General features: G+C 37.0%; 1 protein-coding gene across 6 annotated transcripts in view; it reads left to right on the top strand.

Annotated features, from left to right (window-relative positions):
• fam13a (family with sequence similarity 13 member A) overlaps positions 1-18,453 on the top strand; it is a 183,306-nt gene that overhangs the window by 121,453 nt on the left and 43,400 nt on the right. For all 6 annotated transcript variants that reach the window (XM_062032615.1, XM_062032614.1, XM_062032613.1 and 3 more), the window contains 2 exons: positions 5,528-5,595; positions 5,800-5,842. In XM_062032615.1, coding sequence (XP_061888599.1) covers positions 5,528-5,595; positions 5,800-5,842 — 111 coding nt within the window. The remainder of the gene's footprint in view (positions 1-5,527; positions 5,596-5,799; positions 5,843-18,453) is intronic.

The following is an 18,453-nucleotide window of genomic DNA, read 5'->3' as shown; positions in this document are numbered from 1 at the left end:
TCAGTGTCTCTCATGGATAACTCCCAGGGAAAATATAATCCTATTTACACTCTAATTACTAAATAAAGGGAGTGCCCTAATTGCACTGCAGTAATTGTCCTCTATAGCATTTACAAACAGCGTGCCAGGCCGGCCACATGTTGTATGTTGCTTTTACTTGCACACACAGGAGACAGCAAAGCATACTTACTCATCAGCCACACAGCTTACACTGACGGTAGCCGTATCAAACAACTTTAACATTGTTACGTTACAAATATACGCCACACTGGGAACCCACACCAAAAAAGAATGAAAAACACATTTCTGGAGAACATCCCACCGTAACACAACATAAACACAACACAACCAATACCCAGAATCCCATGCAGCCCTAACTCTTCCGGTCTACATTATACACCCCCGCTACCACCAAATCCCCCCACACATCAACCCCCCCCCCTCTCCGTGCGTTGGTTGAGCGGAAGAGTTAGGGCTGCATGGGATTCTGGGTATTGGTACCGTCAGTGTAAGATGTGTGGCTGCTGAGGTAGTACGCCTTGCTGTCAGTTACATAAGCAAGCTGAAACGGCATTCTACATGTGGTCAAGCAGGTACACTGTTTGGGCAGGCTGTAGAGGGCGCTAAAAGCAGTGTCATCACGCCCTGATATTCGGGAGTCCCCCGGGAAAAATTAAAGGGTTGGCAAGTATGACGCTATCAAGCGCCATTCATTCAAAACTCCACATGAAAGTGCGTGCCGGTGCGTGTGTCGGAGACCCCTAGTTAACATAGCACAAAGCATTTAAGCTTCGAATGCGGTGTTTTTCATTTTAAATTGAAATTTTTTTTTTGTGGCTCCTATTATTTTCTTTAATTTGTGAAACTTGCCAAAATGGCTCTTTGAGTGGTAAAGGTTGCCGACCCCTGAGCTAAAGTGTTTTCAGATGTGTGAACATGATTGCACAAGGCTTTTCTAATCATCAATTAGCCTTCTGAGCCAATGAGCAAACACATTGTACCATTAGAACACTGGAGTGATAGTTGCTGGAAATGGGCCTCTATACACCTATGTAGATATTGCACCAAAAAGCAGACATTTGCAGCTAGAATAGTCATTTAGCACATTAGCAATGTATAGAGTGTATTTCTTTCAAGTTAAGACTAGTTTAAAGTTATCTTCATTGAAAATAAGGACATTTCAATGTGACCCCAAACTTTTGAACGGTAGTGTATATCGCTTTTATTTTGAAGCCAGAAGAGTCCAATTGGTTTGAGAAGGTGTTTTGATGACTGTTTACAATAAAAAAAAAGTGTCTTCTTACTTCCTCTCTAGTCTCTATGATCTTTCATTTCTGCTGAGCTTTTATGACATCCTCCTAAAGCAGTCACAGTAGCAATCGAAATGTTATGTTATCAATACACCTTAACTGTAATCTAAAGACGCAAGTGAAGCTCCACCTACCAGCAGCGCAGCAGGCATTTGCTCCAGTGAAGACGGCTCACGGCGAAAAATAGTCTCGTCTTGTCGGGAGAACAACTTGTCATGGCTTTTTGGACCTGGTATTTTCATAATGTACCATTTTCCTTGTGCATTTCTGCTCGCTATTTTCCCGCTTGCGGCTTATCTGTAACTAATAAACGCAGACACATTTTCTCGCACTATGGAACGGCCCAAGGGTCAAAACGGACGCCTGCTCGTTAATCTCCGTTGAAGCAACTTATAGTTAATGCTATGGGCGTGGGGAAAAATCGATTAGAATTTGAATCGCGATTCTCACGTTGTGCGATTCAGAATCGATTCTCATTTTTTAAAAATCGATTTTTTTTTATTATTTTAAAAAATATATATATATATATTTTTTTTTTATTAATCAATCCAACAAAACAATACACAGCAATACCATAACAATGCAATCCAATTCCAAAAGCAAACCCGACCCAATAAATGCAATAAACAGAGCAATTGAGAGGAGACACAAACACCACACAGAACAAACCAAAAGTAGTGAAACAAAAATGAATATTATCAACAACAGTATCAATATTAGTTATAATTTCAACATAGCAGTGATTAAAAATCCCTCATTGACATTATCATTAGACATTTATAAAAAATAAAATAAAAGAACAATAGTGTCACAGTGGCTTACACTTGCATCGCATCTCATAAGCTTGACAACACACTGTGTCCAATATTTTCACAAAGATAAAATAAGTCATATTTTTGGTTCATTTAATAGTTCAAACAAATTTACATTATTGCAATCAGTTGATAAAACATTGTCCTTTACTATTATAAAAGCTTTTTACAAAAATCTACTATCGTATTTTCCGCACTATAAGGCGCACCGGATTATAAGGCGCACCTTCAATGAATGGCACATTTCAAAACTTTGTTCATATATAAGGCGCACCGGATTATAAGGCGCACCTTCAATGAATGGCATATTTCAAAACTTTGTTCATATATAAGGCGCACCGGATTATAAGGCGCACTTTCAATGAATGGCATATTTCAAAACTTTGTTCATATATAAGGCGCACCGGATTATAAGGCGCACCTTCAATGAATGGCATATTTCAAAACTTTGTTCATATATAAGGCGCACCGGATTATAAGGCGCACCTTCAATGAATGGCGTATTTCAAAACTTTGTTCATATTTAAGGCGCACCGGATTATAAGGCGCACCTTCAATGAATGGCATGTTCCAAAACTTTGTTCATATATAAGGCGCACCGGATTATAAGGCGCACCTTCGATGAATGGCATATTTCAAAACTTTGTTCATATATAAGGCGCACCGGATTATAAGGCGCACCTTCGATGAATGGCATATTTCAAAACTTTGTTCATATATAAGGCGCACCGGATTATAAGGCGCACCTTCAATGAATGGCATGTGTCAAAACTTTGTTCATATATAAGGCGCACCGGATTATAAGGCGCACCTTCAATGAATGCCATATTTCAAAACTTTGTTCATATATAAAGCGCACCGGATTATAAGGCGCACCTTCGATGAATGGCATATTTCAAAACTTTGTTCATATATAAGGCGCACCGGATTATAAGGCGCACCTTCGATGAATGGCATATTTCAAAACTTTGTTCATATATAAGGCGCACCGGATTACAAGGCGCACCTTCGATGAATGGCATATTTCAAAACTTTGTTCATATATAAGGCGCACCGGATTACAAGGCGCACCTTCGATGAATGGCATGTTTCAAAACTTTGTTCATATATAAGGCGCACCGGATTATAAGGCGCACCTTCGATGAATGGCACATTTCAAAACTTTGTTCATATATAAGGCGCACCGGATTATAAGGCGCACCTTCGATGAATGGCATATTTCAAAACTTTGTTCATATATAAGGCGCACCGGATTATAAGGCGCACCTTCGATGAATGGCATATTTCAAAACTTTGTTCATATATAAGGCGCACCGGATTATAAGGCGCACCTTCGATGAATGGCATATTTCAAAACTTTGTTCATATATAAGGCGCACCGGATTATAAGGCGCACCTACGCATCCATTAGATGGCGCTGCGCTAAAGGGAATGTCAACAAAACAGTCAGATAGGTCAGTCAAACTTTATTAATAGATTACAAACCAAAATGAATAAACAGCTGTTTTATTATTTTCCCCGGGGTAAAGTCAGTGACGTGGTGTTTTGTTTATCTTTTAACAACAGCAAGGTATAACATGTAGTGCAACATTTATATCACATAGTGGAGGGGAACTTTTCCCTGATTCAATAAACACGTAAAAAAACAGTGATACTGTTACGCTAAATCAAACGTTAGTGCAATCACAATATAGTAACACTCAAAATAGTGCAGAGCAATAACAATATCAATAACTCAACACAACACACAAAATACACATGTAAAGCTCACTTATGAAGTTATTCCTCATCCACAAATCCCTCAAATTATTCTTCTTCAGTGTCCGAACTAAACGCCATGGATTCGTTTGTATTAAATTCTCTCGCTGCTGCTCTATTCCCGTGTTCTACTGCGTGACTGACCGTCTTAAATTTAAACTCTGCGTCGTAAGCGTGCCTCTTAATAGGAGCCATTTTTGGGTTAGAAGCGCTTCTTCTTCTACGGGGGAAATAAAGTTGGCGGCTGCTTACCGTAGAAGAAGAAGAGCTTCTTCTTCTTTGGGGGAAAAGAAGTTGGCGGCTGCTTACCATAGTTGCGAGACCTAAACTTTATGAAAATGAATTTTAGGTTTGTTGTGGCTCAATGTTGGTCCATATATAAGGCGCACCGGATTATAAGGCGCACTGTCAGCTTTTGAGGAAAATTGGAGGTTTTTAGGTGCGCCTTATAGTGCGTAAAATACGGTACTCTGCTTGCATGTCAGCAGACGGGGGTAGATCCTGCTGAAATCTATGTATTGAATGAATAGAGAATTCTTTGGAATCGGGAAAAAAATCGTTTTTGAATCGAGAATCGTGTTGAATTGAAAAAAAATCGATTTTGAATCGAATGGTGGGACACCCAAAGATTCACAGTCTTAGTTAATGGGTTAACGCATAATTTTTGACAGACCTACGAATTCATTTTTTTATTAATAAATACATGCATTTATTATTGTGTATTTCAATTGACTAGTTTGACTACCGGCACTATATATGTGCAGTATTTCTATACTATCTATTTAGACTTGGCAAATCATTTTTGTCTTTTTTTTAATAGTAGATTTAATGTGATTTTCTGTATTATTAATTTGTTTTAGTCACTTTTATAGTTTCAAATTTTATTTTATTTATTTTTTTTTTATTCAAAAATTTTAATTGTAATTTTATTTGAAATGCTTCAGCTTTTTCAAATCATTTTTGTACTTCTTTGGAAAAAAAATCATACTAGTGCTAAAATACAAAAGACTGATTAATTACTTCTCGTTAATCAATTGATGTCCAAAGACAAATTTCTCCTCTGAGACAATAAAGCTAATTATTATTATTAACATGATTAATTAACATCATCAGGCTCAATTGGGGTGCTTAGCAGAATTTTATTTTGAGGCCCCTCCATTACAAAGTTTTTTTTCACACTTATTTATTTATTTGAAACCATTTTTTGACTATTTAAACATAACTTGGATTTAATTTGATGCATGGTTTGCACCAAAACAAACTAATGGCAAACAAATAGTTCAATAATGAATCTTTTTAGTGCAAAATAACAAATGTACTATAATTCAAACATAAATCTGCCAACTGGACAAGTCAGTATGTAAGCTGTGCACCACGGGTGACAGTGGGAATGGAGAAGTTTACAATTCAATTCTTATCAGTGACAGTGCAGGAAGGGACTCGGAACATTCCCTATGCGGCGCCCTGTTATTCATTCATTGATTTATTACCTGTGCTTCTTCACGCAAAACGGGTCTTACAGTACAAACTTTTATGATGTTTTTTACAGCTCAACAAGTTTAAACATTTCACTGCTTCCTTTTTATCAGTCAAATTGATTGTTTTGTGGTCAGTTATTTCACACATGTTGTGTTTTCCTGGTTGAAGGAGGTCGGGGGCGTTCCGGGAGCCTCTGAGAGAACCAGGTCCGACCACATGGAGCCACCTAAGAAAAGGTGAGCACCTCCTGAGCTTCATTTCTTTTAAATGATGATGATGACGTCACGACCGTCCCGCTTGCTCGAGTAACGGCTTGTTTGGCGTTAACAAGCTTTGGTTGGCAGCCACCCGCAGATCACCCGTTTGATGTTTATATGATACACTGAGCCACTCGACGGAATCTGACGTAAATAACTTTTTTTCTTCTTCTGATTTTCCAGGAATCACGCGTCACGAAAAGATGACATTACTTCTCCCACGCAGGTAGGATCACGTTCTCTCCTTTACTGTCCCAACTTTAATCCAAGTAAAGTCGTACATCTGATTTAATACCAACTGGAGATGTCCGATATTATCGGCCGATAAATGCTTTAAAATGTCATATCGGAAACTATCTGTATCGGTTTTTTTATTATCGTTAACGTTTTTATTTTATTTATTTATTGATTTTTGTTAAATCAACATAAAAAACACAAGATACACTTACAATTAGTGCACCAACTCCCTCCCCCATTCACACAAAAGTAGGGATGTCCGATAATGGCTTTTTGCCGATATCCGATATTCCGATATTGTCCAACTCTTTAATTACCGATACCGATATCAACCGATACCGATACTGATATATACAGTTGTGGAATTAACACATTATTATGCCTAATTTGGACAAACAGGTATGGTGAAGATAAGGTCCTTTTTTTTTTTAATTAATCAAATAAAATAAGATAAATAAATTAAAAACATTTTCTTGAATAAAAAAGAAAGTACAACAATATAAAATCAGTTACATAGAAACTAGTAATTAATGAAAATGAGTAAAATTAACTGTTAAAGGTTAGTACTATTAGTGGAGCAGCAGCACGCACAATCATGTGTGCTTACGGACTGTATCCCTTGCAGACTGTATTGATATATATTGATATATAATGTAGGAACCAGAATATTGATAACAGAAAGAAACAACCCTTTTGTGTGAATGAGTGTAAATGGGGGAGGGAGGTTTTTTGGGTTGGTGCACTAATTGTAAGTGTATCTTGTGTTTTTTATGTGGATTTAATTAAAAAAAAAACAAACAAACAAAAAAAACCGATACAGATAATAAAAAAAACGATACCGATAATTTCCGATATTACATTTTAACGCATTTATCGGCCGATAATATCGGCAGGCCGATATTATCGGACATCCCTAATTTTTATCATCTTTTCCGATATTATCGGACATCCCTAATTTTTATCATCTTTTCCACGAACGTAACATAACCAAGGGGTTGGTATTAGGGATGTCTGATAATGGCTTTTTTTGCCAATATCCGATATTCCGATATTGTCAAACTCTTAATTACCGATACCGATATATGCAGTCGTGGAATTAACACATTATTATGCCTAATTTGGACAACCAGGTATGGTGAAGATAAGGTACTTTTTAAAAAAATTAGTAAAATAAGATAAATAAATTAAAAACATTTTCTTGAATAAAAAAGAAAGTACAACAATATAAAAACAGTTACATAGAAACTAGTAATGAATGAAAATGAGTCAAATTAACTGTTAAAGGTTAGTACTATTAGTGGAGCAGCAGCACGCACAATCATGTGTGCTTACGGACTGTATCCCTTGCAGACTGTATTGATATATATTGATATATAATGTAGGAAGCAGAATATTAATAACAGAAAGAAACAACCCTTTGTGTGAATGAGTGTAAATGGGGGAGGGAGGTTTTTTGGCTTGGTGCACTAATTGTAAGTGTATCTTGTTTTTTATGTAGATTTAATTTTTTTTTAAAAAAAACTAAAAACGATACCGATAATAAAAAAAAAACGATACCGATCATTTCCGATATTACATTTTAATGCATATATCGGCCGATAATATCGGCAGGCCGATATTATCGGACATCTCTAGTTATTTATTTACCAAATTTGCAAAATCTCCCACCAAAAATATTTTTCTTAGTGTAATATTTGATGTGAAGTAATGGGAACCTTGGATAGGTCAATAATTCATAATAACATTGATTTTGATTCAATATTATGTTTTGAGCAATGACCGTTTGAAAGAAAAAAAAACAGCTTTGTTTTATTAGTCAACATTGCAACTTTTTCTAAATTACATTTCACCTTTAAGCTTTTTTTATTTCACTTTTGTTATGTTTTTGTTTATTTTAATAGTATTTTCAGAATGTGCCGTGGGCCTTTAAAACATTAGCTGTGGGCCGCAAATGGCCTCCGGGGCACACTGTTGACACCCCTGCTATAGATAATAACAAATTAAATGTGATAAATCTATGGATAAAAAGCAGAGCCTGGCGACGCATGCACGTTTATCATAACTCTCTCTCTCTCTCTCTGTCTCTGTCCCTCCCTCACCAATGCTGTTTTACTCAATATAGCTCATCAAATCTCAGCAACAAGCTGTAATATCTTACTAAAATCATTTAGGAGCAAAACCCTTAAAACAAGTAAAAAACTCTGCTTAGTGAGAAGAATGATCTTATCAGACAGAAAATAAGCAAATATCACCCTTATTTGAGATATTTCATCTTACCTAGATTTCAGTTTTTGCAGTGTAGTTGTGGTACTTTGGAGAAATTGTCTTGTGTTGGACTCTTGATAGTTCACGTTCATTCCTACTTCCTGCGTCAAATAACAGTGAATAGCTATGCTAGGCACTGAGTGAAGTGTACTTTTGGAGCCCAGATGGATGCCGGGATCACCAGAGAGGCCATCTGGTGTGGCGGGTGTCCATCCTGCCATCATTGTCATGTGCGACCTTGTCCTGGAAGCAGTGAAAAGTTGACTTCTGGGCTGCTGTGCATCTCTTGTTTGTTCTCAAAAAGTTGGGATCAGCGGCATTTATTTAGCGCAAAAAGAAAGTACTCTAAGCATGAACACAGTGTCTGGCTCACCCTGCTGTTGTACCAGCTGGACCTCTCGCCATGACGTAATGCTGCTTTACAGGGTGCATGTGTCAACCCTGTTTGTGTGTGTGTGTGTGTGTGTGTTTGGAGCGACAACATCTGCGCTAATCCTGGCTGATACGCCTCAGAGAATCCCGCATTTGCACCTCGGCTTGGTTTTAGTAATAATTAAAGGTCCCCTGTTGTGCAAAAGGAGACTTTTTTTTAACAGCAGTGTGTGTCACGAGAGCCTGTTTGACTCCTTGACGGGAAAAAAATCATCTCTTTTTTGTTCTACACTGCAAAAACTGAAATTTAAGTAAGATTAAATATCTCAAATAAGGGTGATATTTGCTTATTTTCTGTCTGATAAGATCATTCTTCTCACTAAGCAGATTTTATGTTAGATCAGGCCCGCGGGCCACATCCGGCCCGCGTGAGGCCAATCATAAATTACAAAATACATTTTAAAAAGTACCTATGTCGAGTGTGCAATACAACGGTGCTGCTTTTGTTTTGAAAAGCGTTATTTGTATTACTTCCGTGTGGACGTGTGCGCGTGCGTGATCGTGAGTGAATGTGAACAGCTGCAATCACAAATTACAAAATAAAGTTAAAAAAACATCTATGTCGTGGCGCAATACAACTGTGCTGCTTTTATTTTGAAAAGTGTTATTTATGGGCGTATGTCCGTGTGTAACCTGTGAGTGAAGGTGCACAAGTGATGCACGGTTTACACCCGAGACGCTAAAAAGAGAAAAGTTGATGAAGAATGGCGTGTTTCCAACAACACATGGACTGCCAAGCAACGTTCCCTCTAAGGTGCGCGCCTGCGCAATTGCGCACTGCTCAAGCGTCCTCTGCGCACAGCAAATATATGCCGCGCACCAAATCAAATCCCATCTGAATACTAAACAAAATAAACACATAATTTATTCTGTGTAATTTTGCAATGCAACTTTGAGTGACAGTGACAACAAGCGGCCCTAACGGTGTTCGTCAACACCGTTCAATTGAACACCGTTCAATTATTGTAACGTCTATCGAGATGCTTCGAGGCCAGGAATTATATCCATCACTTTATTGAGCAAAACTGTTTATATTCGGCCATAACCACACCAAAACATGAGTTTTCACACTTCTATCTCGAAAAACTAGTCATTTTCTGCCGTACAAACCAGGCCAAAACCAACTTGTCATCTGTCACCAACACGCATAGCACTAAACCACTGGTGCGTTTATGGCCACACAAAAAGTCGGACAACTCAAACACCACACAAAGTTACACTATGACTCCTCAGTCCTACGTGTGCTTATTTTACTGTCAATTTATTGATATTAATCATGGAATGCTGTTACAGGAATGCACACTTCATCCTATGCTTACATTTCATTGTGCAACATGAGGATGTTTAAGGGGAACTAAATGTGATCTCTGAAAGGGGTAAAAATTAAAGTTAAGTTAGATTAAATGAAATTATTAGTATTATTATTATTATTATTTATCTTACGGTATATATCAAAAATAATATTGAGCAAAATTTAATTGAAATATTGTCGGGTTGCTCATGCGGCCCTGGTAAAACTTAATTGCCCACCCCTGTGTTAGAGTGTTTTACTTGTTTTAAGTGTTTTGTTCCTAAATGATGTCAGTAAGATATTACAGCTTGTTGCTGAGATTTGATGAGCTATATTGAGTAAAACATGCTTGAAACTAGAATATCAACTGTTGTGTCATCAACACTCACAAGTAGAAAACTACTTTTTTAAAGTAATCATTTCTTATTTCAAGCATGAAAAAAAAAATGTCTACTTCATTTAAGAATATTTTTCAACATATTGAACAAAGGTCTCTTTTTTTTTCTACCAAGAAAAGTGCACTTGTTATTAGTGAGAATATACTTATTTTAAGGTATTTTTGAGTTCATTGAGGTTAGCTAATTGTACTCGTTTTGGAAAGTCTTGACAAGCCGAATTTTCTTGTTCTATTGGCAGATAATTTTGCTTAGTTCAAATAAAATACCCCTCATTTTTATATATTTTTTTCTTGTTTTTGAACACTGACTTTTTGCAGTGTACCTTTGAGAGAAGAGACGCTTAAAGGCTCGATTTTAAAAGTTTTTAAGGGTTGTTCATTTAAATATTGTATTTTCCGGACTATAAGGCGCACTTAAAATCCTTTCATTTTCTCAAAACTCGACAGTGCGCCTAATGTACGGAATAATTTTGGTTGTGCTTACTGACCTCAAAGCTATTTTATTTGGTACATGGTGAAATGATAAGTGTGACCAGTAGATGGCAGTCACACATAAGAGATATGTGTAGACTGCAATATGACTCAAGTAAACAACACCAAAATGGTATATGTTCCATTGAAAATATAGAACGTTACACACAGCACTCAAAAATCTTTATCAAAATGTTTCAGTAGGACTTTGGTAAGCTATGAAGCCGCACCACTTGATGGATTGTACTGTGCTTCAACATAGGAGTATTATTATGGTGTGTGTATAAGGTAAGACATATTATCTGGCATTTTGTTTCGCAATATTATGCAAAACCAACTTTTCTTACCTTCTGGTACCTGCTGATCTGTATTTGGGATCTGCATAAGTCCTGAAAATGTGCGTGTCCGCCTTTGTAGTCCGTGTCGATAAGCTTCTTTTTTTCCTCTACCTTCTTATGTGACATTCATCCTCCGCTGTTGCCATTTCTAATATAAAGTAGTGTAAAGTTCTTACCGTATTTTTGGGACTATAAGTCGCAGTTTTTTCCATAGTTTGGACTTATACTCAGGAGCGACTTATGTGTGAAATGATTAACACATTAGTGTAAAATATCAAATAATATTATTGATGTCATTGACGTAAGAGACTAGACGTATAAGATTTGATGGGATTTAGCGATTAGGAGTGACAGATTGTTTGGTAAACGTATAGCATGTTCTATATGTTATAGTTATTTGAATGACTCTTACCATAATATGTTACGTTAACATACCAGTTGGTTATTTATGCCTCATATAACGTACACTTATTCAGCCTGTTGTTCACTATTCTCTATTTACTTTAAATTGCCTTTCAAATGTCTATTCTTGGTGTTGGCTTTTATCAAATACATTTCCCCAAAAAGTGCGACTTATACTCCAGTGCGACTTATATATGTTTTTTCCCTTCTTTATTATGCATTTTTGTCCGGTGCGACTTATACTCCGGAGTGACTTATACTCCGAAAAATACGGTACTTATATCCGTCAGTAAATTCGCCATGAAAGCGCTAAAACATACCGGTGTAGTGAGTATACATTATTCACCCAAGGAACTTTAGTCGGACGGCTTTTCACGGGACACGTTTCCGGCGTTGTTGTTGTTGCACTAGTGAGTCACGGATGAGGAGATGCTGCTCCGTTGTTTATTTAAGTAAAGTCTGAACGTCATCAAAGCAGTTAGCTCCATCTTTTGACACTTCTTCCACTCCCGTCCTTGCACGCTACACCGCTACAACAAAGATGACGGGGAGGAGACGCTGTCGAAGGTGAGCCACGTAAATAAGACCGCCCACAAAACGGCGCATCTGGAAGCGACTGTCAGAAAGCGGCTTGAAGATGGTCTGTAAAACATCAACTATGCAACATTTTGACCAAAGGAACCACCATTACATGTTATGTAGACCAGTGGTCCCCAACCACCGGACCGATTGGTACCGGGCCGCACAAGAATTTTTTTTTTTTTTTTTTAATGAAATCAACATAAAAAACACAATATATACATTCTATATCAATATAGATCAATACAGCCTGCAGGGATACAGTCCGTAAGCACACATGATTGTATTCATTTATGTAAAAAAAAAAAAAAAAAAATTTTTTTTTTTACCGGTCCGTGGGACAAATTTTCAAGCGTTGACCGGTCCGCAGCTACAAAAAGGTTGGGGACCACAAGGAAGTTATGAACGCAATGCCAAGCAGAGCTCAAGTGTGAGTGCAAAGTGTTGTGATTGTGCGTCACAGCAGGGCTTACTATAATAATAATAATAATAATAGATTGTATTTGTAAAAAGCACTTCACATTGAGTAAACAACCTCAAAGTGCTACAGTGTACTAAAATATAAAAATAAAAAGATAATGAAAATAAAAATATAAACTAGAACAGCCAAATAGCTAAAACTAGTATGCATATATCTAAAAAAAAAAAAAAAGGCTTTTTTAAAAAGAATGGTTTTTAAGCCTTTTTTAAAAGCATCCACAGTCTGTGGTGCCCTCAGGTGGTCAGGGAGAGCGTTCCACAGACTGGGAGCGGCGGAGCAGAAAGCCCGGTCTCCCATTGTTCGTAGTTTTGTCCTCGGAGGTTGGAGGAGGTTAGCCTGTCCGGAGAAGAGGTGTCGTGTGGAGCGGTGGTCCCCAACCACCGGGCCGCGGCAAGAAATTAAAAAATTTTTTTTTTTTATGAAATCAACATAAAAAAAACAATATATACATTATATATCAATATAGATCAATACAGTCTGCAAGGGATACAGTCCGTAAGCACACATGATTGTATTTATTTATGTAAAAAAAAAAAAAAAAAAAAAAATTATTTATTTATTTATTTATTTTTTAAATACACCCCCCCCACACCCCCCACACCCCACCGGTCTGTGGGACAAATTTTCTAGCGTTGACCGGTCCGCAGCTACAAAAAGGTTGGGGACCACTGGTGTGGAGGATTTGGGGGTGAGTAGTTCTTTGAGGTAGAGGGGGGGGATTTATCCACAGAGGCACTGGTGGGTTAGTAGGGAAACTTTTTATTCAATCCTGAGTGGAACAGGAAGCCAGTGAAGGGATTTGAGAGTTGGTGTGATATGGTCGTATTTCCGCACTCTCTTCAGGATCCTAGCAGGATCCTACTAAAAGCATCAAGGTTGGATTTAGGCATACTTGCTACTAATTCAATACTGCGGGACCTCTAAGACAATCATCCTTAACCTTTTAATCAACAAGGCGCTAACCCAAAGGGAATAAAGTCATCATGCGCTGCTCGTTAACGACTTCTCAAGCACTCATCATTTGATCAATGCAAAAGCTTTGACGGCCCAATAAGAAGCAAACATTTAGTCATGAGACACGACAATATTGCGCAACAGAGACTCGCCGCGGACTTACAATGAGCTCTGTGTTTGTGTTTTAATTGCAGCCATTTCCCATTAAAGCTTAACAAGAAAAAAAGAGTGAGTTGTTGTCAGCAGGCGCTAATGAAAGTGGTTTTCAATTTACTTCTTTGGGATTGGATTTTTTTTTTAACACAACAAATGGCCAGTTGTGCAACAACAACAACAAGTATGCCACAAAAGCTAAATATCATAATAATCCCATTTACATCCATGTGTCGCGGTCTTTTTGATGAGAATCCTGCAAGAAAATGACGTGCTGATTTATTTATTTATTTATTTGTTGTCCTGCAAATCATATTGTACAGATTTACTTTACAAAAGAGAAGTGTGCACTGCAAAAAAAGTCAGTGTTCAAACACCGGAACAAAAAATAGAAAAACGAGGGGTATTTTACTTGAACTAAGCAAAATGATCTGCCTATGGGTGAGGGCCGACATCCGGGTAACTGAGCTACATACGGGTTCTTCGAGCCATAGCAACCAGACTGGCGTTGAAAACAAACCGTTGCCATTACTCTTTAACCTGTCGACCTACGCTGGTTAAACCCGTCATTCTGCCTCCAAAATGCCGAAAAATGGTGTAGTTTTTGGTTGTGCTAACCACAACTGGAAACAGGGAAAACAAAGGTTGTATTTTGTTCTGCCAAAGCGTGATAAAAGCCCACAGAGACGAGACAAATGGCTTGCAGCTTTACACCGGGAAAACCAGGACGGTTCTCACTGGAGTCCCCCAAAGTCCCGGGTCGTGTGTTCGGATCACTTAGTTTCTGCTAAATATAAGGAACAAAAATCCACCTTCTTAACCACAACTTGGCTATACGTCCGTGCTAATGTTGTACTTGTTGAATGTGTACCTTATAACGTTCGACAGCTGAAGTTGTTGTACAAAAATAACATGCGGTATATACTATATAGTCTATAGCCTAGCTAGCTATTTTCGAAAACCGGACAACGAGAGGATACCAAAGGCAGCGTTAAGATGGACACCACCGGGAAAACGTAAGCCAGGGCGGCCAAAGAACACCTGGCGAAGAACAGTTGAAGGGGAGCTGAAAGAGATGAAGCTTACATGGGGCGAGGCACAGAGACCAGCACAGCAGCGAGATGAATGGCGTCGAGTCGTCGAAGCCTTATTTCCCATCCGGGAAGAAGAGGATTAAGTTAAGTAAGTAATATACTATATAGTCCAGGGGTCACCAACGCGGTGCCCGCGGGCACCAGGTAGCCCGTAAGGACCAGATGAGTAGCCCGCTGGCCTGTTCTAAAAAATAGCTCAAATAGCAGCACTTACCAGTGAGCTGCCTCTATTTTTTAAATGTTATTTATTTACTAGCAAGCTGGTCTCGCTTTGCCTGACATTTTTAATTCTAAGAGAGACAAAACTCAAATAGAATTTGAAAATCCAAGAAAATATTTCAAAGACTTGGTCTTCACTTGTTTAAATAAATTCATTAATTTTTTTACTTTGCTTCTTATAACTTTCAGAAAGACAATTTTAGAGAAAAAATACAACCTTAAAAATGATTTTAGGATTTTTAAACACATATACCTTTTTACCTTTTAAATTCCTTCCTCTTCTTTCCTGACAATGTAAATCAATGTTCAAGTAAATTAATTTTTTTTATTGTAAAGAATAATAAACAAATTTTAATTTTAGCTTCTGTTTTTTCGACGAAGAATATTTGTGAAATATTTCTTCAAACTTATTATGATTTAAATTTTAAAAAATTATTCTGGCAAATCTAGAAAATCTGTAGAATCAAATTTAAATCTTATTTCTAAGTCTTTTGAATTTCTTTTAAAATTTTTGTTCAGGAAAATCTAGAAGAAGTAATGATTTGTCTAGATTGGTCCAATTTGTTATATATTCTAACAAAGTGTAGATTGGATTTTAACCTATTTAAAACATGTCATCAAAATTCTAAAATTATTCTTAATCAGGAAAAATTACTAATGATGTTCCATAAATTCTTTTTTAAATTTTTTCAAAAAGATTCGAATTAGCTAGTTTTTCTCTTCTTTTTTTCGGTTGAATTTTGAATTTTAAAGAGTCGAAATTGAAGATAAACTATGTTTCAAAATTTAATTGTCATTTTTTTTCATGTTTTCTCCTCTTTTAAACGGTTCAATTAAGTGTAAATATCATTCATTATTAATAATAACATAGAGTTAAAGGTAAATTGAGCAAATTGGCTATTTCTGGCAATTTATTTAAGTGTGTATCAAACTGGTAGCCCTTCGCATTAATCACTACCCAAGAAGTAGCTCTTGCTTTCAAAAAGGTTGGTGACCCCTGATATAGTCTATAGCCTAGCTAGCTATTTTCGAAAACCGGTTTCGTTTAAATTTGCACTTAACAGTTGGGTTTTTAAAAACCAATAAACCCTATAATTTTCATGTTGCCATTCAATACATGTAACCCTCAAATCTCTCAATATTTTATACACTAACACTTGATCTTGTTGTCGATAACTTCCGCGTCTCTTTCTTAGTAGCGCGCAGGCTAAGCTAACTAGCAAGCTAAGCTAAGCCTGAGAAGCTTTAAAGTTCACTGAGACGAGTCTGACGCAAATAATACATTTTTGTTTTTTCACACGATATGCGAATACGTAAAAATGCGTAAATGAAGGATTTAACGCCGACTTCCAAGCCACAACGCTCGTTAAATGCTTTTTCTGTCAATGCTGTGTTCGCTGTGAGCTGCTTTGTTTTCAACGAATTCCGGTTGCTAGGGGATTGGTAGGCGGAAGTGACGTAGGTCCGCCCTCACCCACAGAACAAGAAAATTTGGCTTGTCAAGACTTTCCAAAACAGGTAAAATTAGCTAACTTCAATGAACCCAAAAATACCTTAAAATTAGGGATGTCCGATAATGGCTTTTTGCCGATATCCGATATTCCGATATTGTCCAACTCTTTAATTACCGATACCGATATCAACCGATATATGCAGTGGTGGAATTAACACATTATTATGCCTAATTTGGACAACCAGGTATGGTGAAGATAAGGTACTTTTTAAAAAAATTAGTAAAATAAGATAAATTAAAAACATTTTCTTGAATAAAAAAGAAAGTACAACAATATAAAAACAGTTACATAGAAACTAGTAATTAATGAAAATGAGTAAAATGAAGTGTTAAAGGTTAGTACTATTAGTGGAGCAGCAGCACGCACAATCATGTGTGCTTACGGACTGTATCCCTTGCAGACTGTATTGATATATATTGATATATAATGTAGGAAGCAGAATATTAATAACAGAAAGAAACAACCCTTTTGTGTGAATGAGTGTAAATGGGGGAGGGAGGTTTATTGGGTTGGTGCACTAACTGTAAGTGTATCTTGTGTTTTCTATGTGGATTTAATAAAAAGAAAACAAAAAAAAAACGATACCAATAATAAAAAAACCGATACCGATAATTTCCGATATTACATTTTAACGCATATATCGGCCGATAATATCGGCAGGCCGATATTATCGGACATCTCTACTTAAAATAAGTATATTCTCACTAATAACAAGTGCACTTTTCTTGGTAGAAAAAAAAAGAGACCTTTTTGCTCAATATGTTGAAAAATATTCTTAAATGAAGTAAATTCTAGTTCCATTATCTTGACATAATGATATGCGCTCGGCATTACATTTCTTGAAACCAGCAAACTTATACTAAAAACTAATTTATTGTTCTTAATGGAACAATAAATTAATGGGGAAATCGTCGCTTTGTCGGTCCGAATCGCTCTCGCTGCTGGCGGCCATGATTGTAAACAATGTGCCGATGTGAGGCGCTCCACAACCTGTGACGTCACGCTACTTCCGGTACAGGCAAGGCTTTTTTTATCAGAGAATATACTTATTTTAAGGTATTTTTGGGTTCATTGAGGTTAGCTAATCTTACTTGTTTTGGAAAGTCTTGACAAGCTGAATTTTCTTGTTCTATTGGCAGATAATTTTGCTTAGTTCAAATAAAGTACCCCTCATTTTTGTATTATTTTTTTTGTCTTGTTTTTGAAACACTGACTTTTTGCAGTGCAGCTACAAAAGTAAAACACAACGAAAAATGTTTGTGACAAAACAACTCTTGTACAATTCAAGTTCAACTATAATTCTTGCATAATTCATAGTTCATAATGTTACTAAAACATGGCCAGTACAGTTATTGAAAGACCTACTGAAAGCCACTACTAGCGACCACGCAGTCTGATAGTTTATATATCAATGATGAAATCTTAACATTGCAACACATGCCAATACGGCCGGGTTAACTTATAAAGTGACATTTTAAATTTCCCGGGAAACTTCTGGTTGAAAACGTCTAGATATGATGACGTTTGCGCGTGACGTCAATGGTTGAAACGGAAGTATTGGGACACATTGTATCCCAATACAAACAGCTCTGTTTTCATCGCAAAATTCCACAGTATTCTGGACATCTGTGTTGGTGAATCTTTTGCAATTTGTTTAATGAACAATGGAGACTGCAAAGAAGAAAGCTGTAGGTGGGATCGGTGTATTAGCGGCTGGCTGCAGCAACACAACCAGGAGGACTTTGAGTTGGATAGCAGACAGATATATACTATCAGATATACTATCATCATAATACAGTCATCACACAAGATAATCACATTGAATTATTTACATTATTTACAATCAGGGGTGTGGGGGGGGGGGGGGGTATGGACATCAAGTAGTGGACATAGAGAGAGAGAGAGAGAGAGAGAGAGATCAGAAGGCATAAGAAAAAGAAAAAGTATCTGCATTTGATTGTTTACATTTGATTATTAGCAATCCGGGGAGGGTGTTAGTTTAGGGTTGTA

The sequence above is a fragment of the Entelurus aequoreus genome, linkage group LG22 (genome assembly GCF_033978785.1).
Source record: "Entelurus aequoreus isolate RoL-2023_Sb linkage group LG22, RoL_Eaeq_v1.1, whole genome shotgun sequence".
Lineage (NCBI taxonomy): Eukaryota > Metazoa > Chordata > Actinopteri > Syngnathiformes > Syngnathidae > Entelurus > Entelurus aequoreus.
This window is presented reverse-complemented; position numbering and strand designations above follow the sequence as displayed.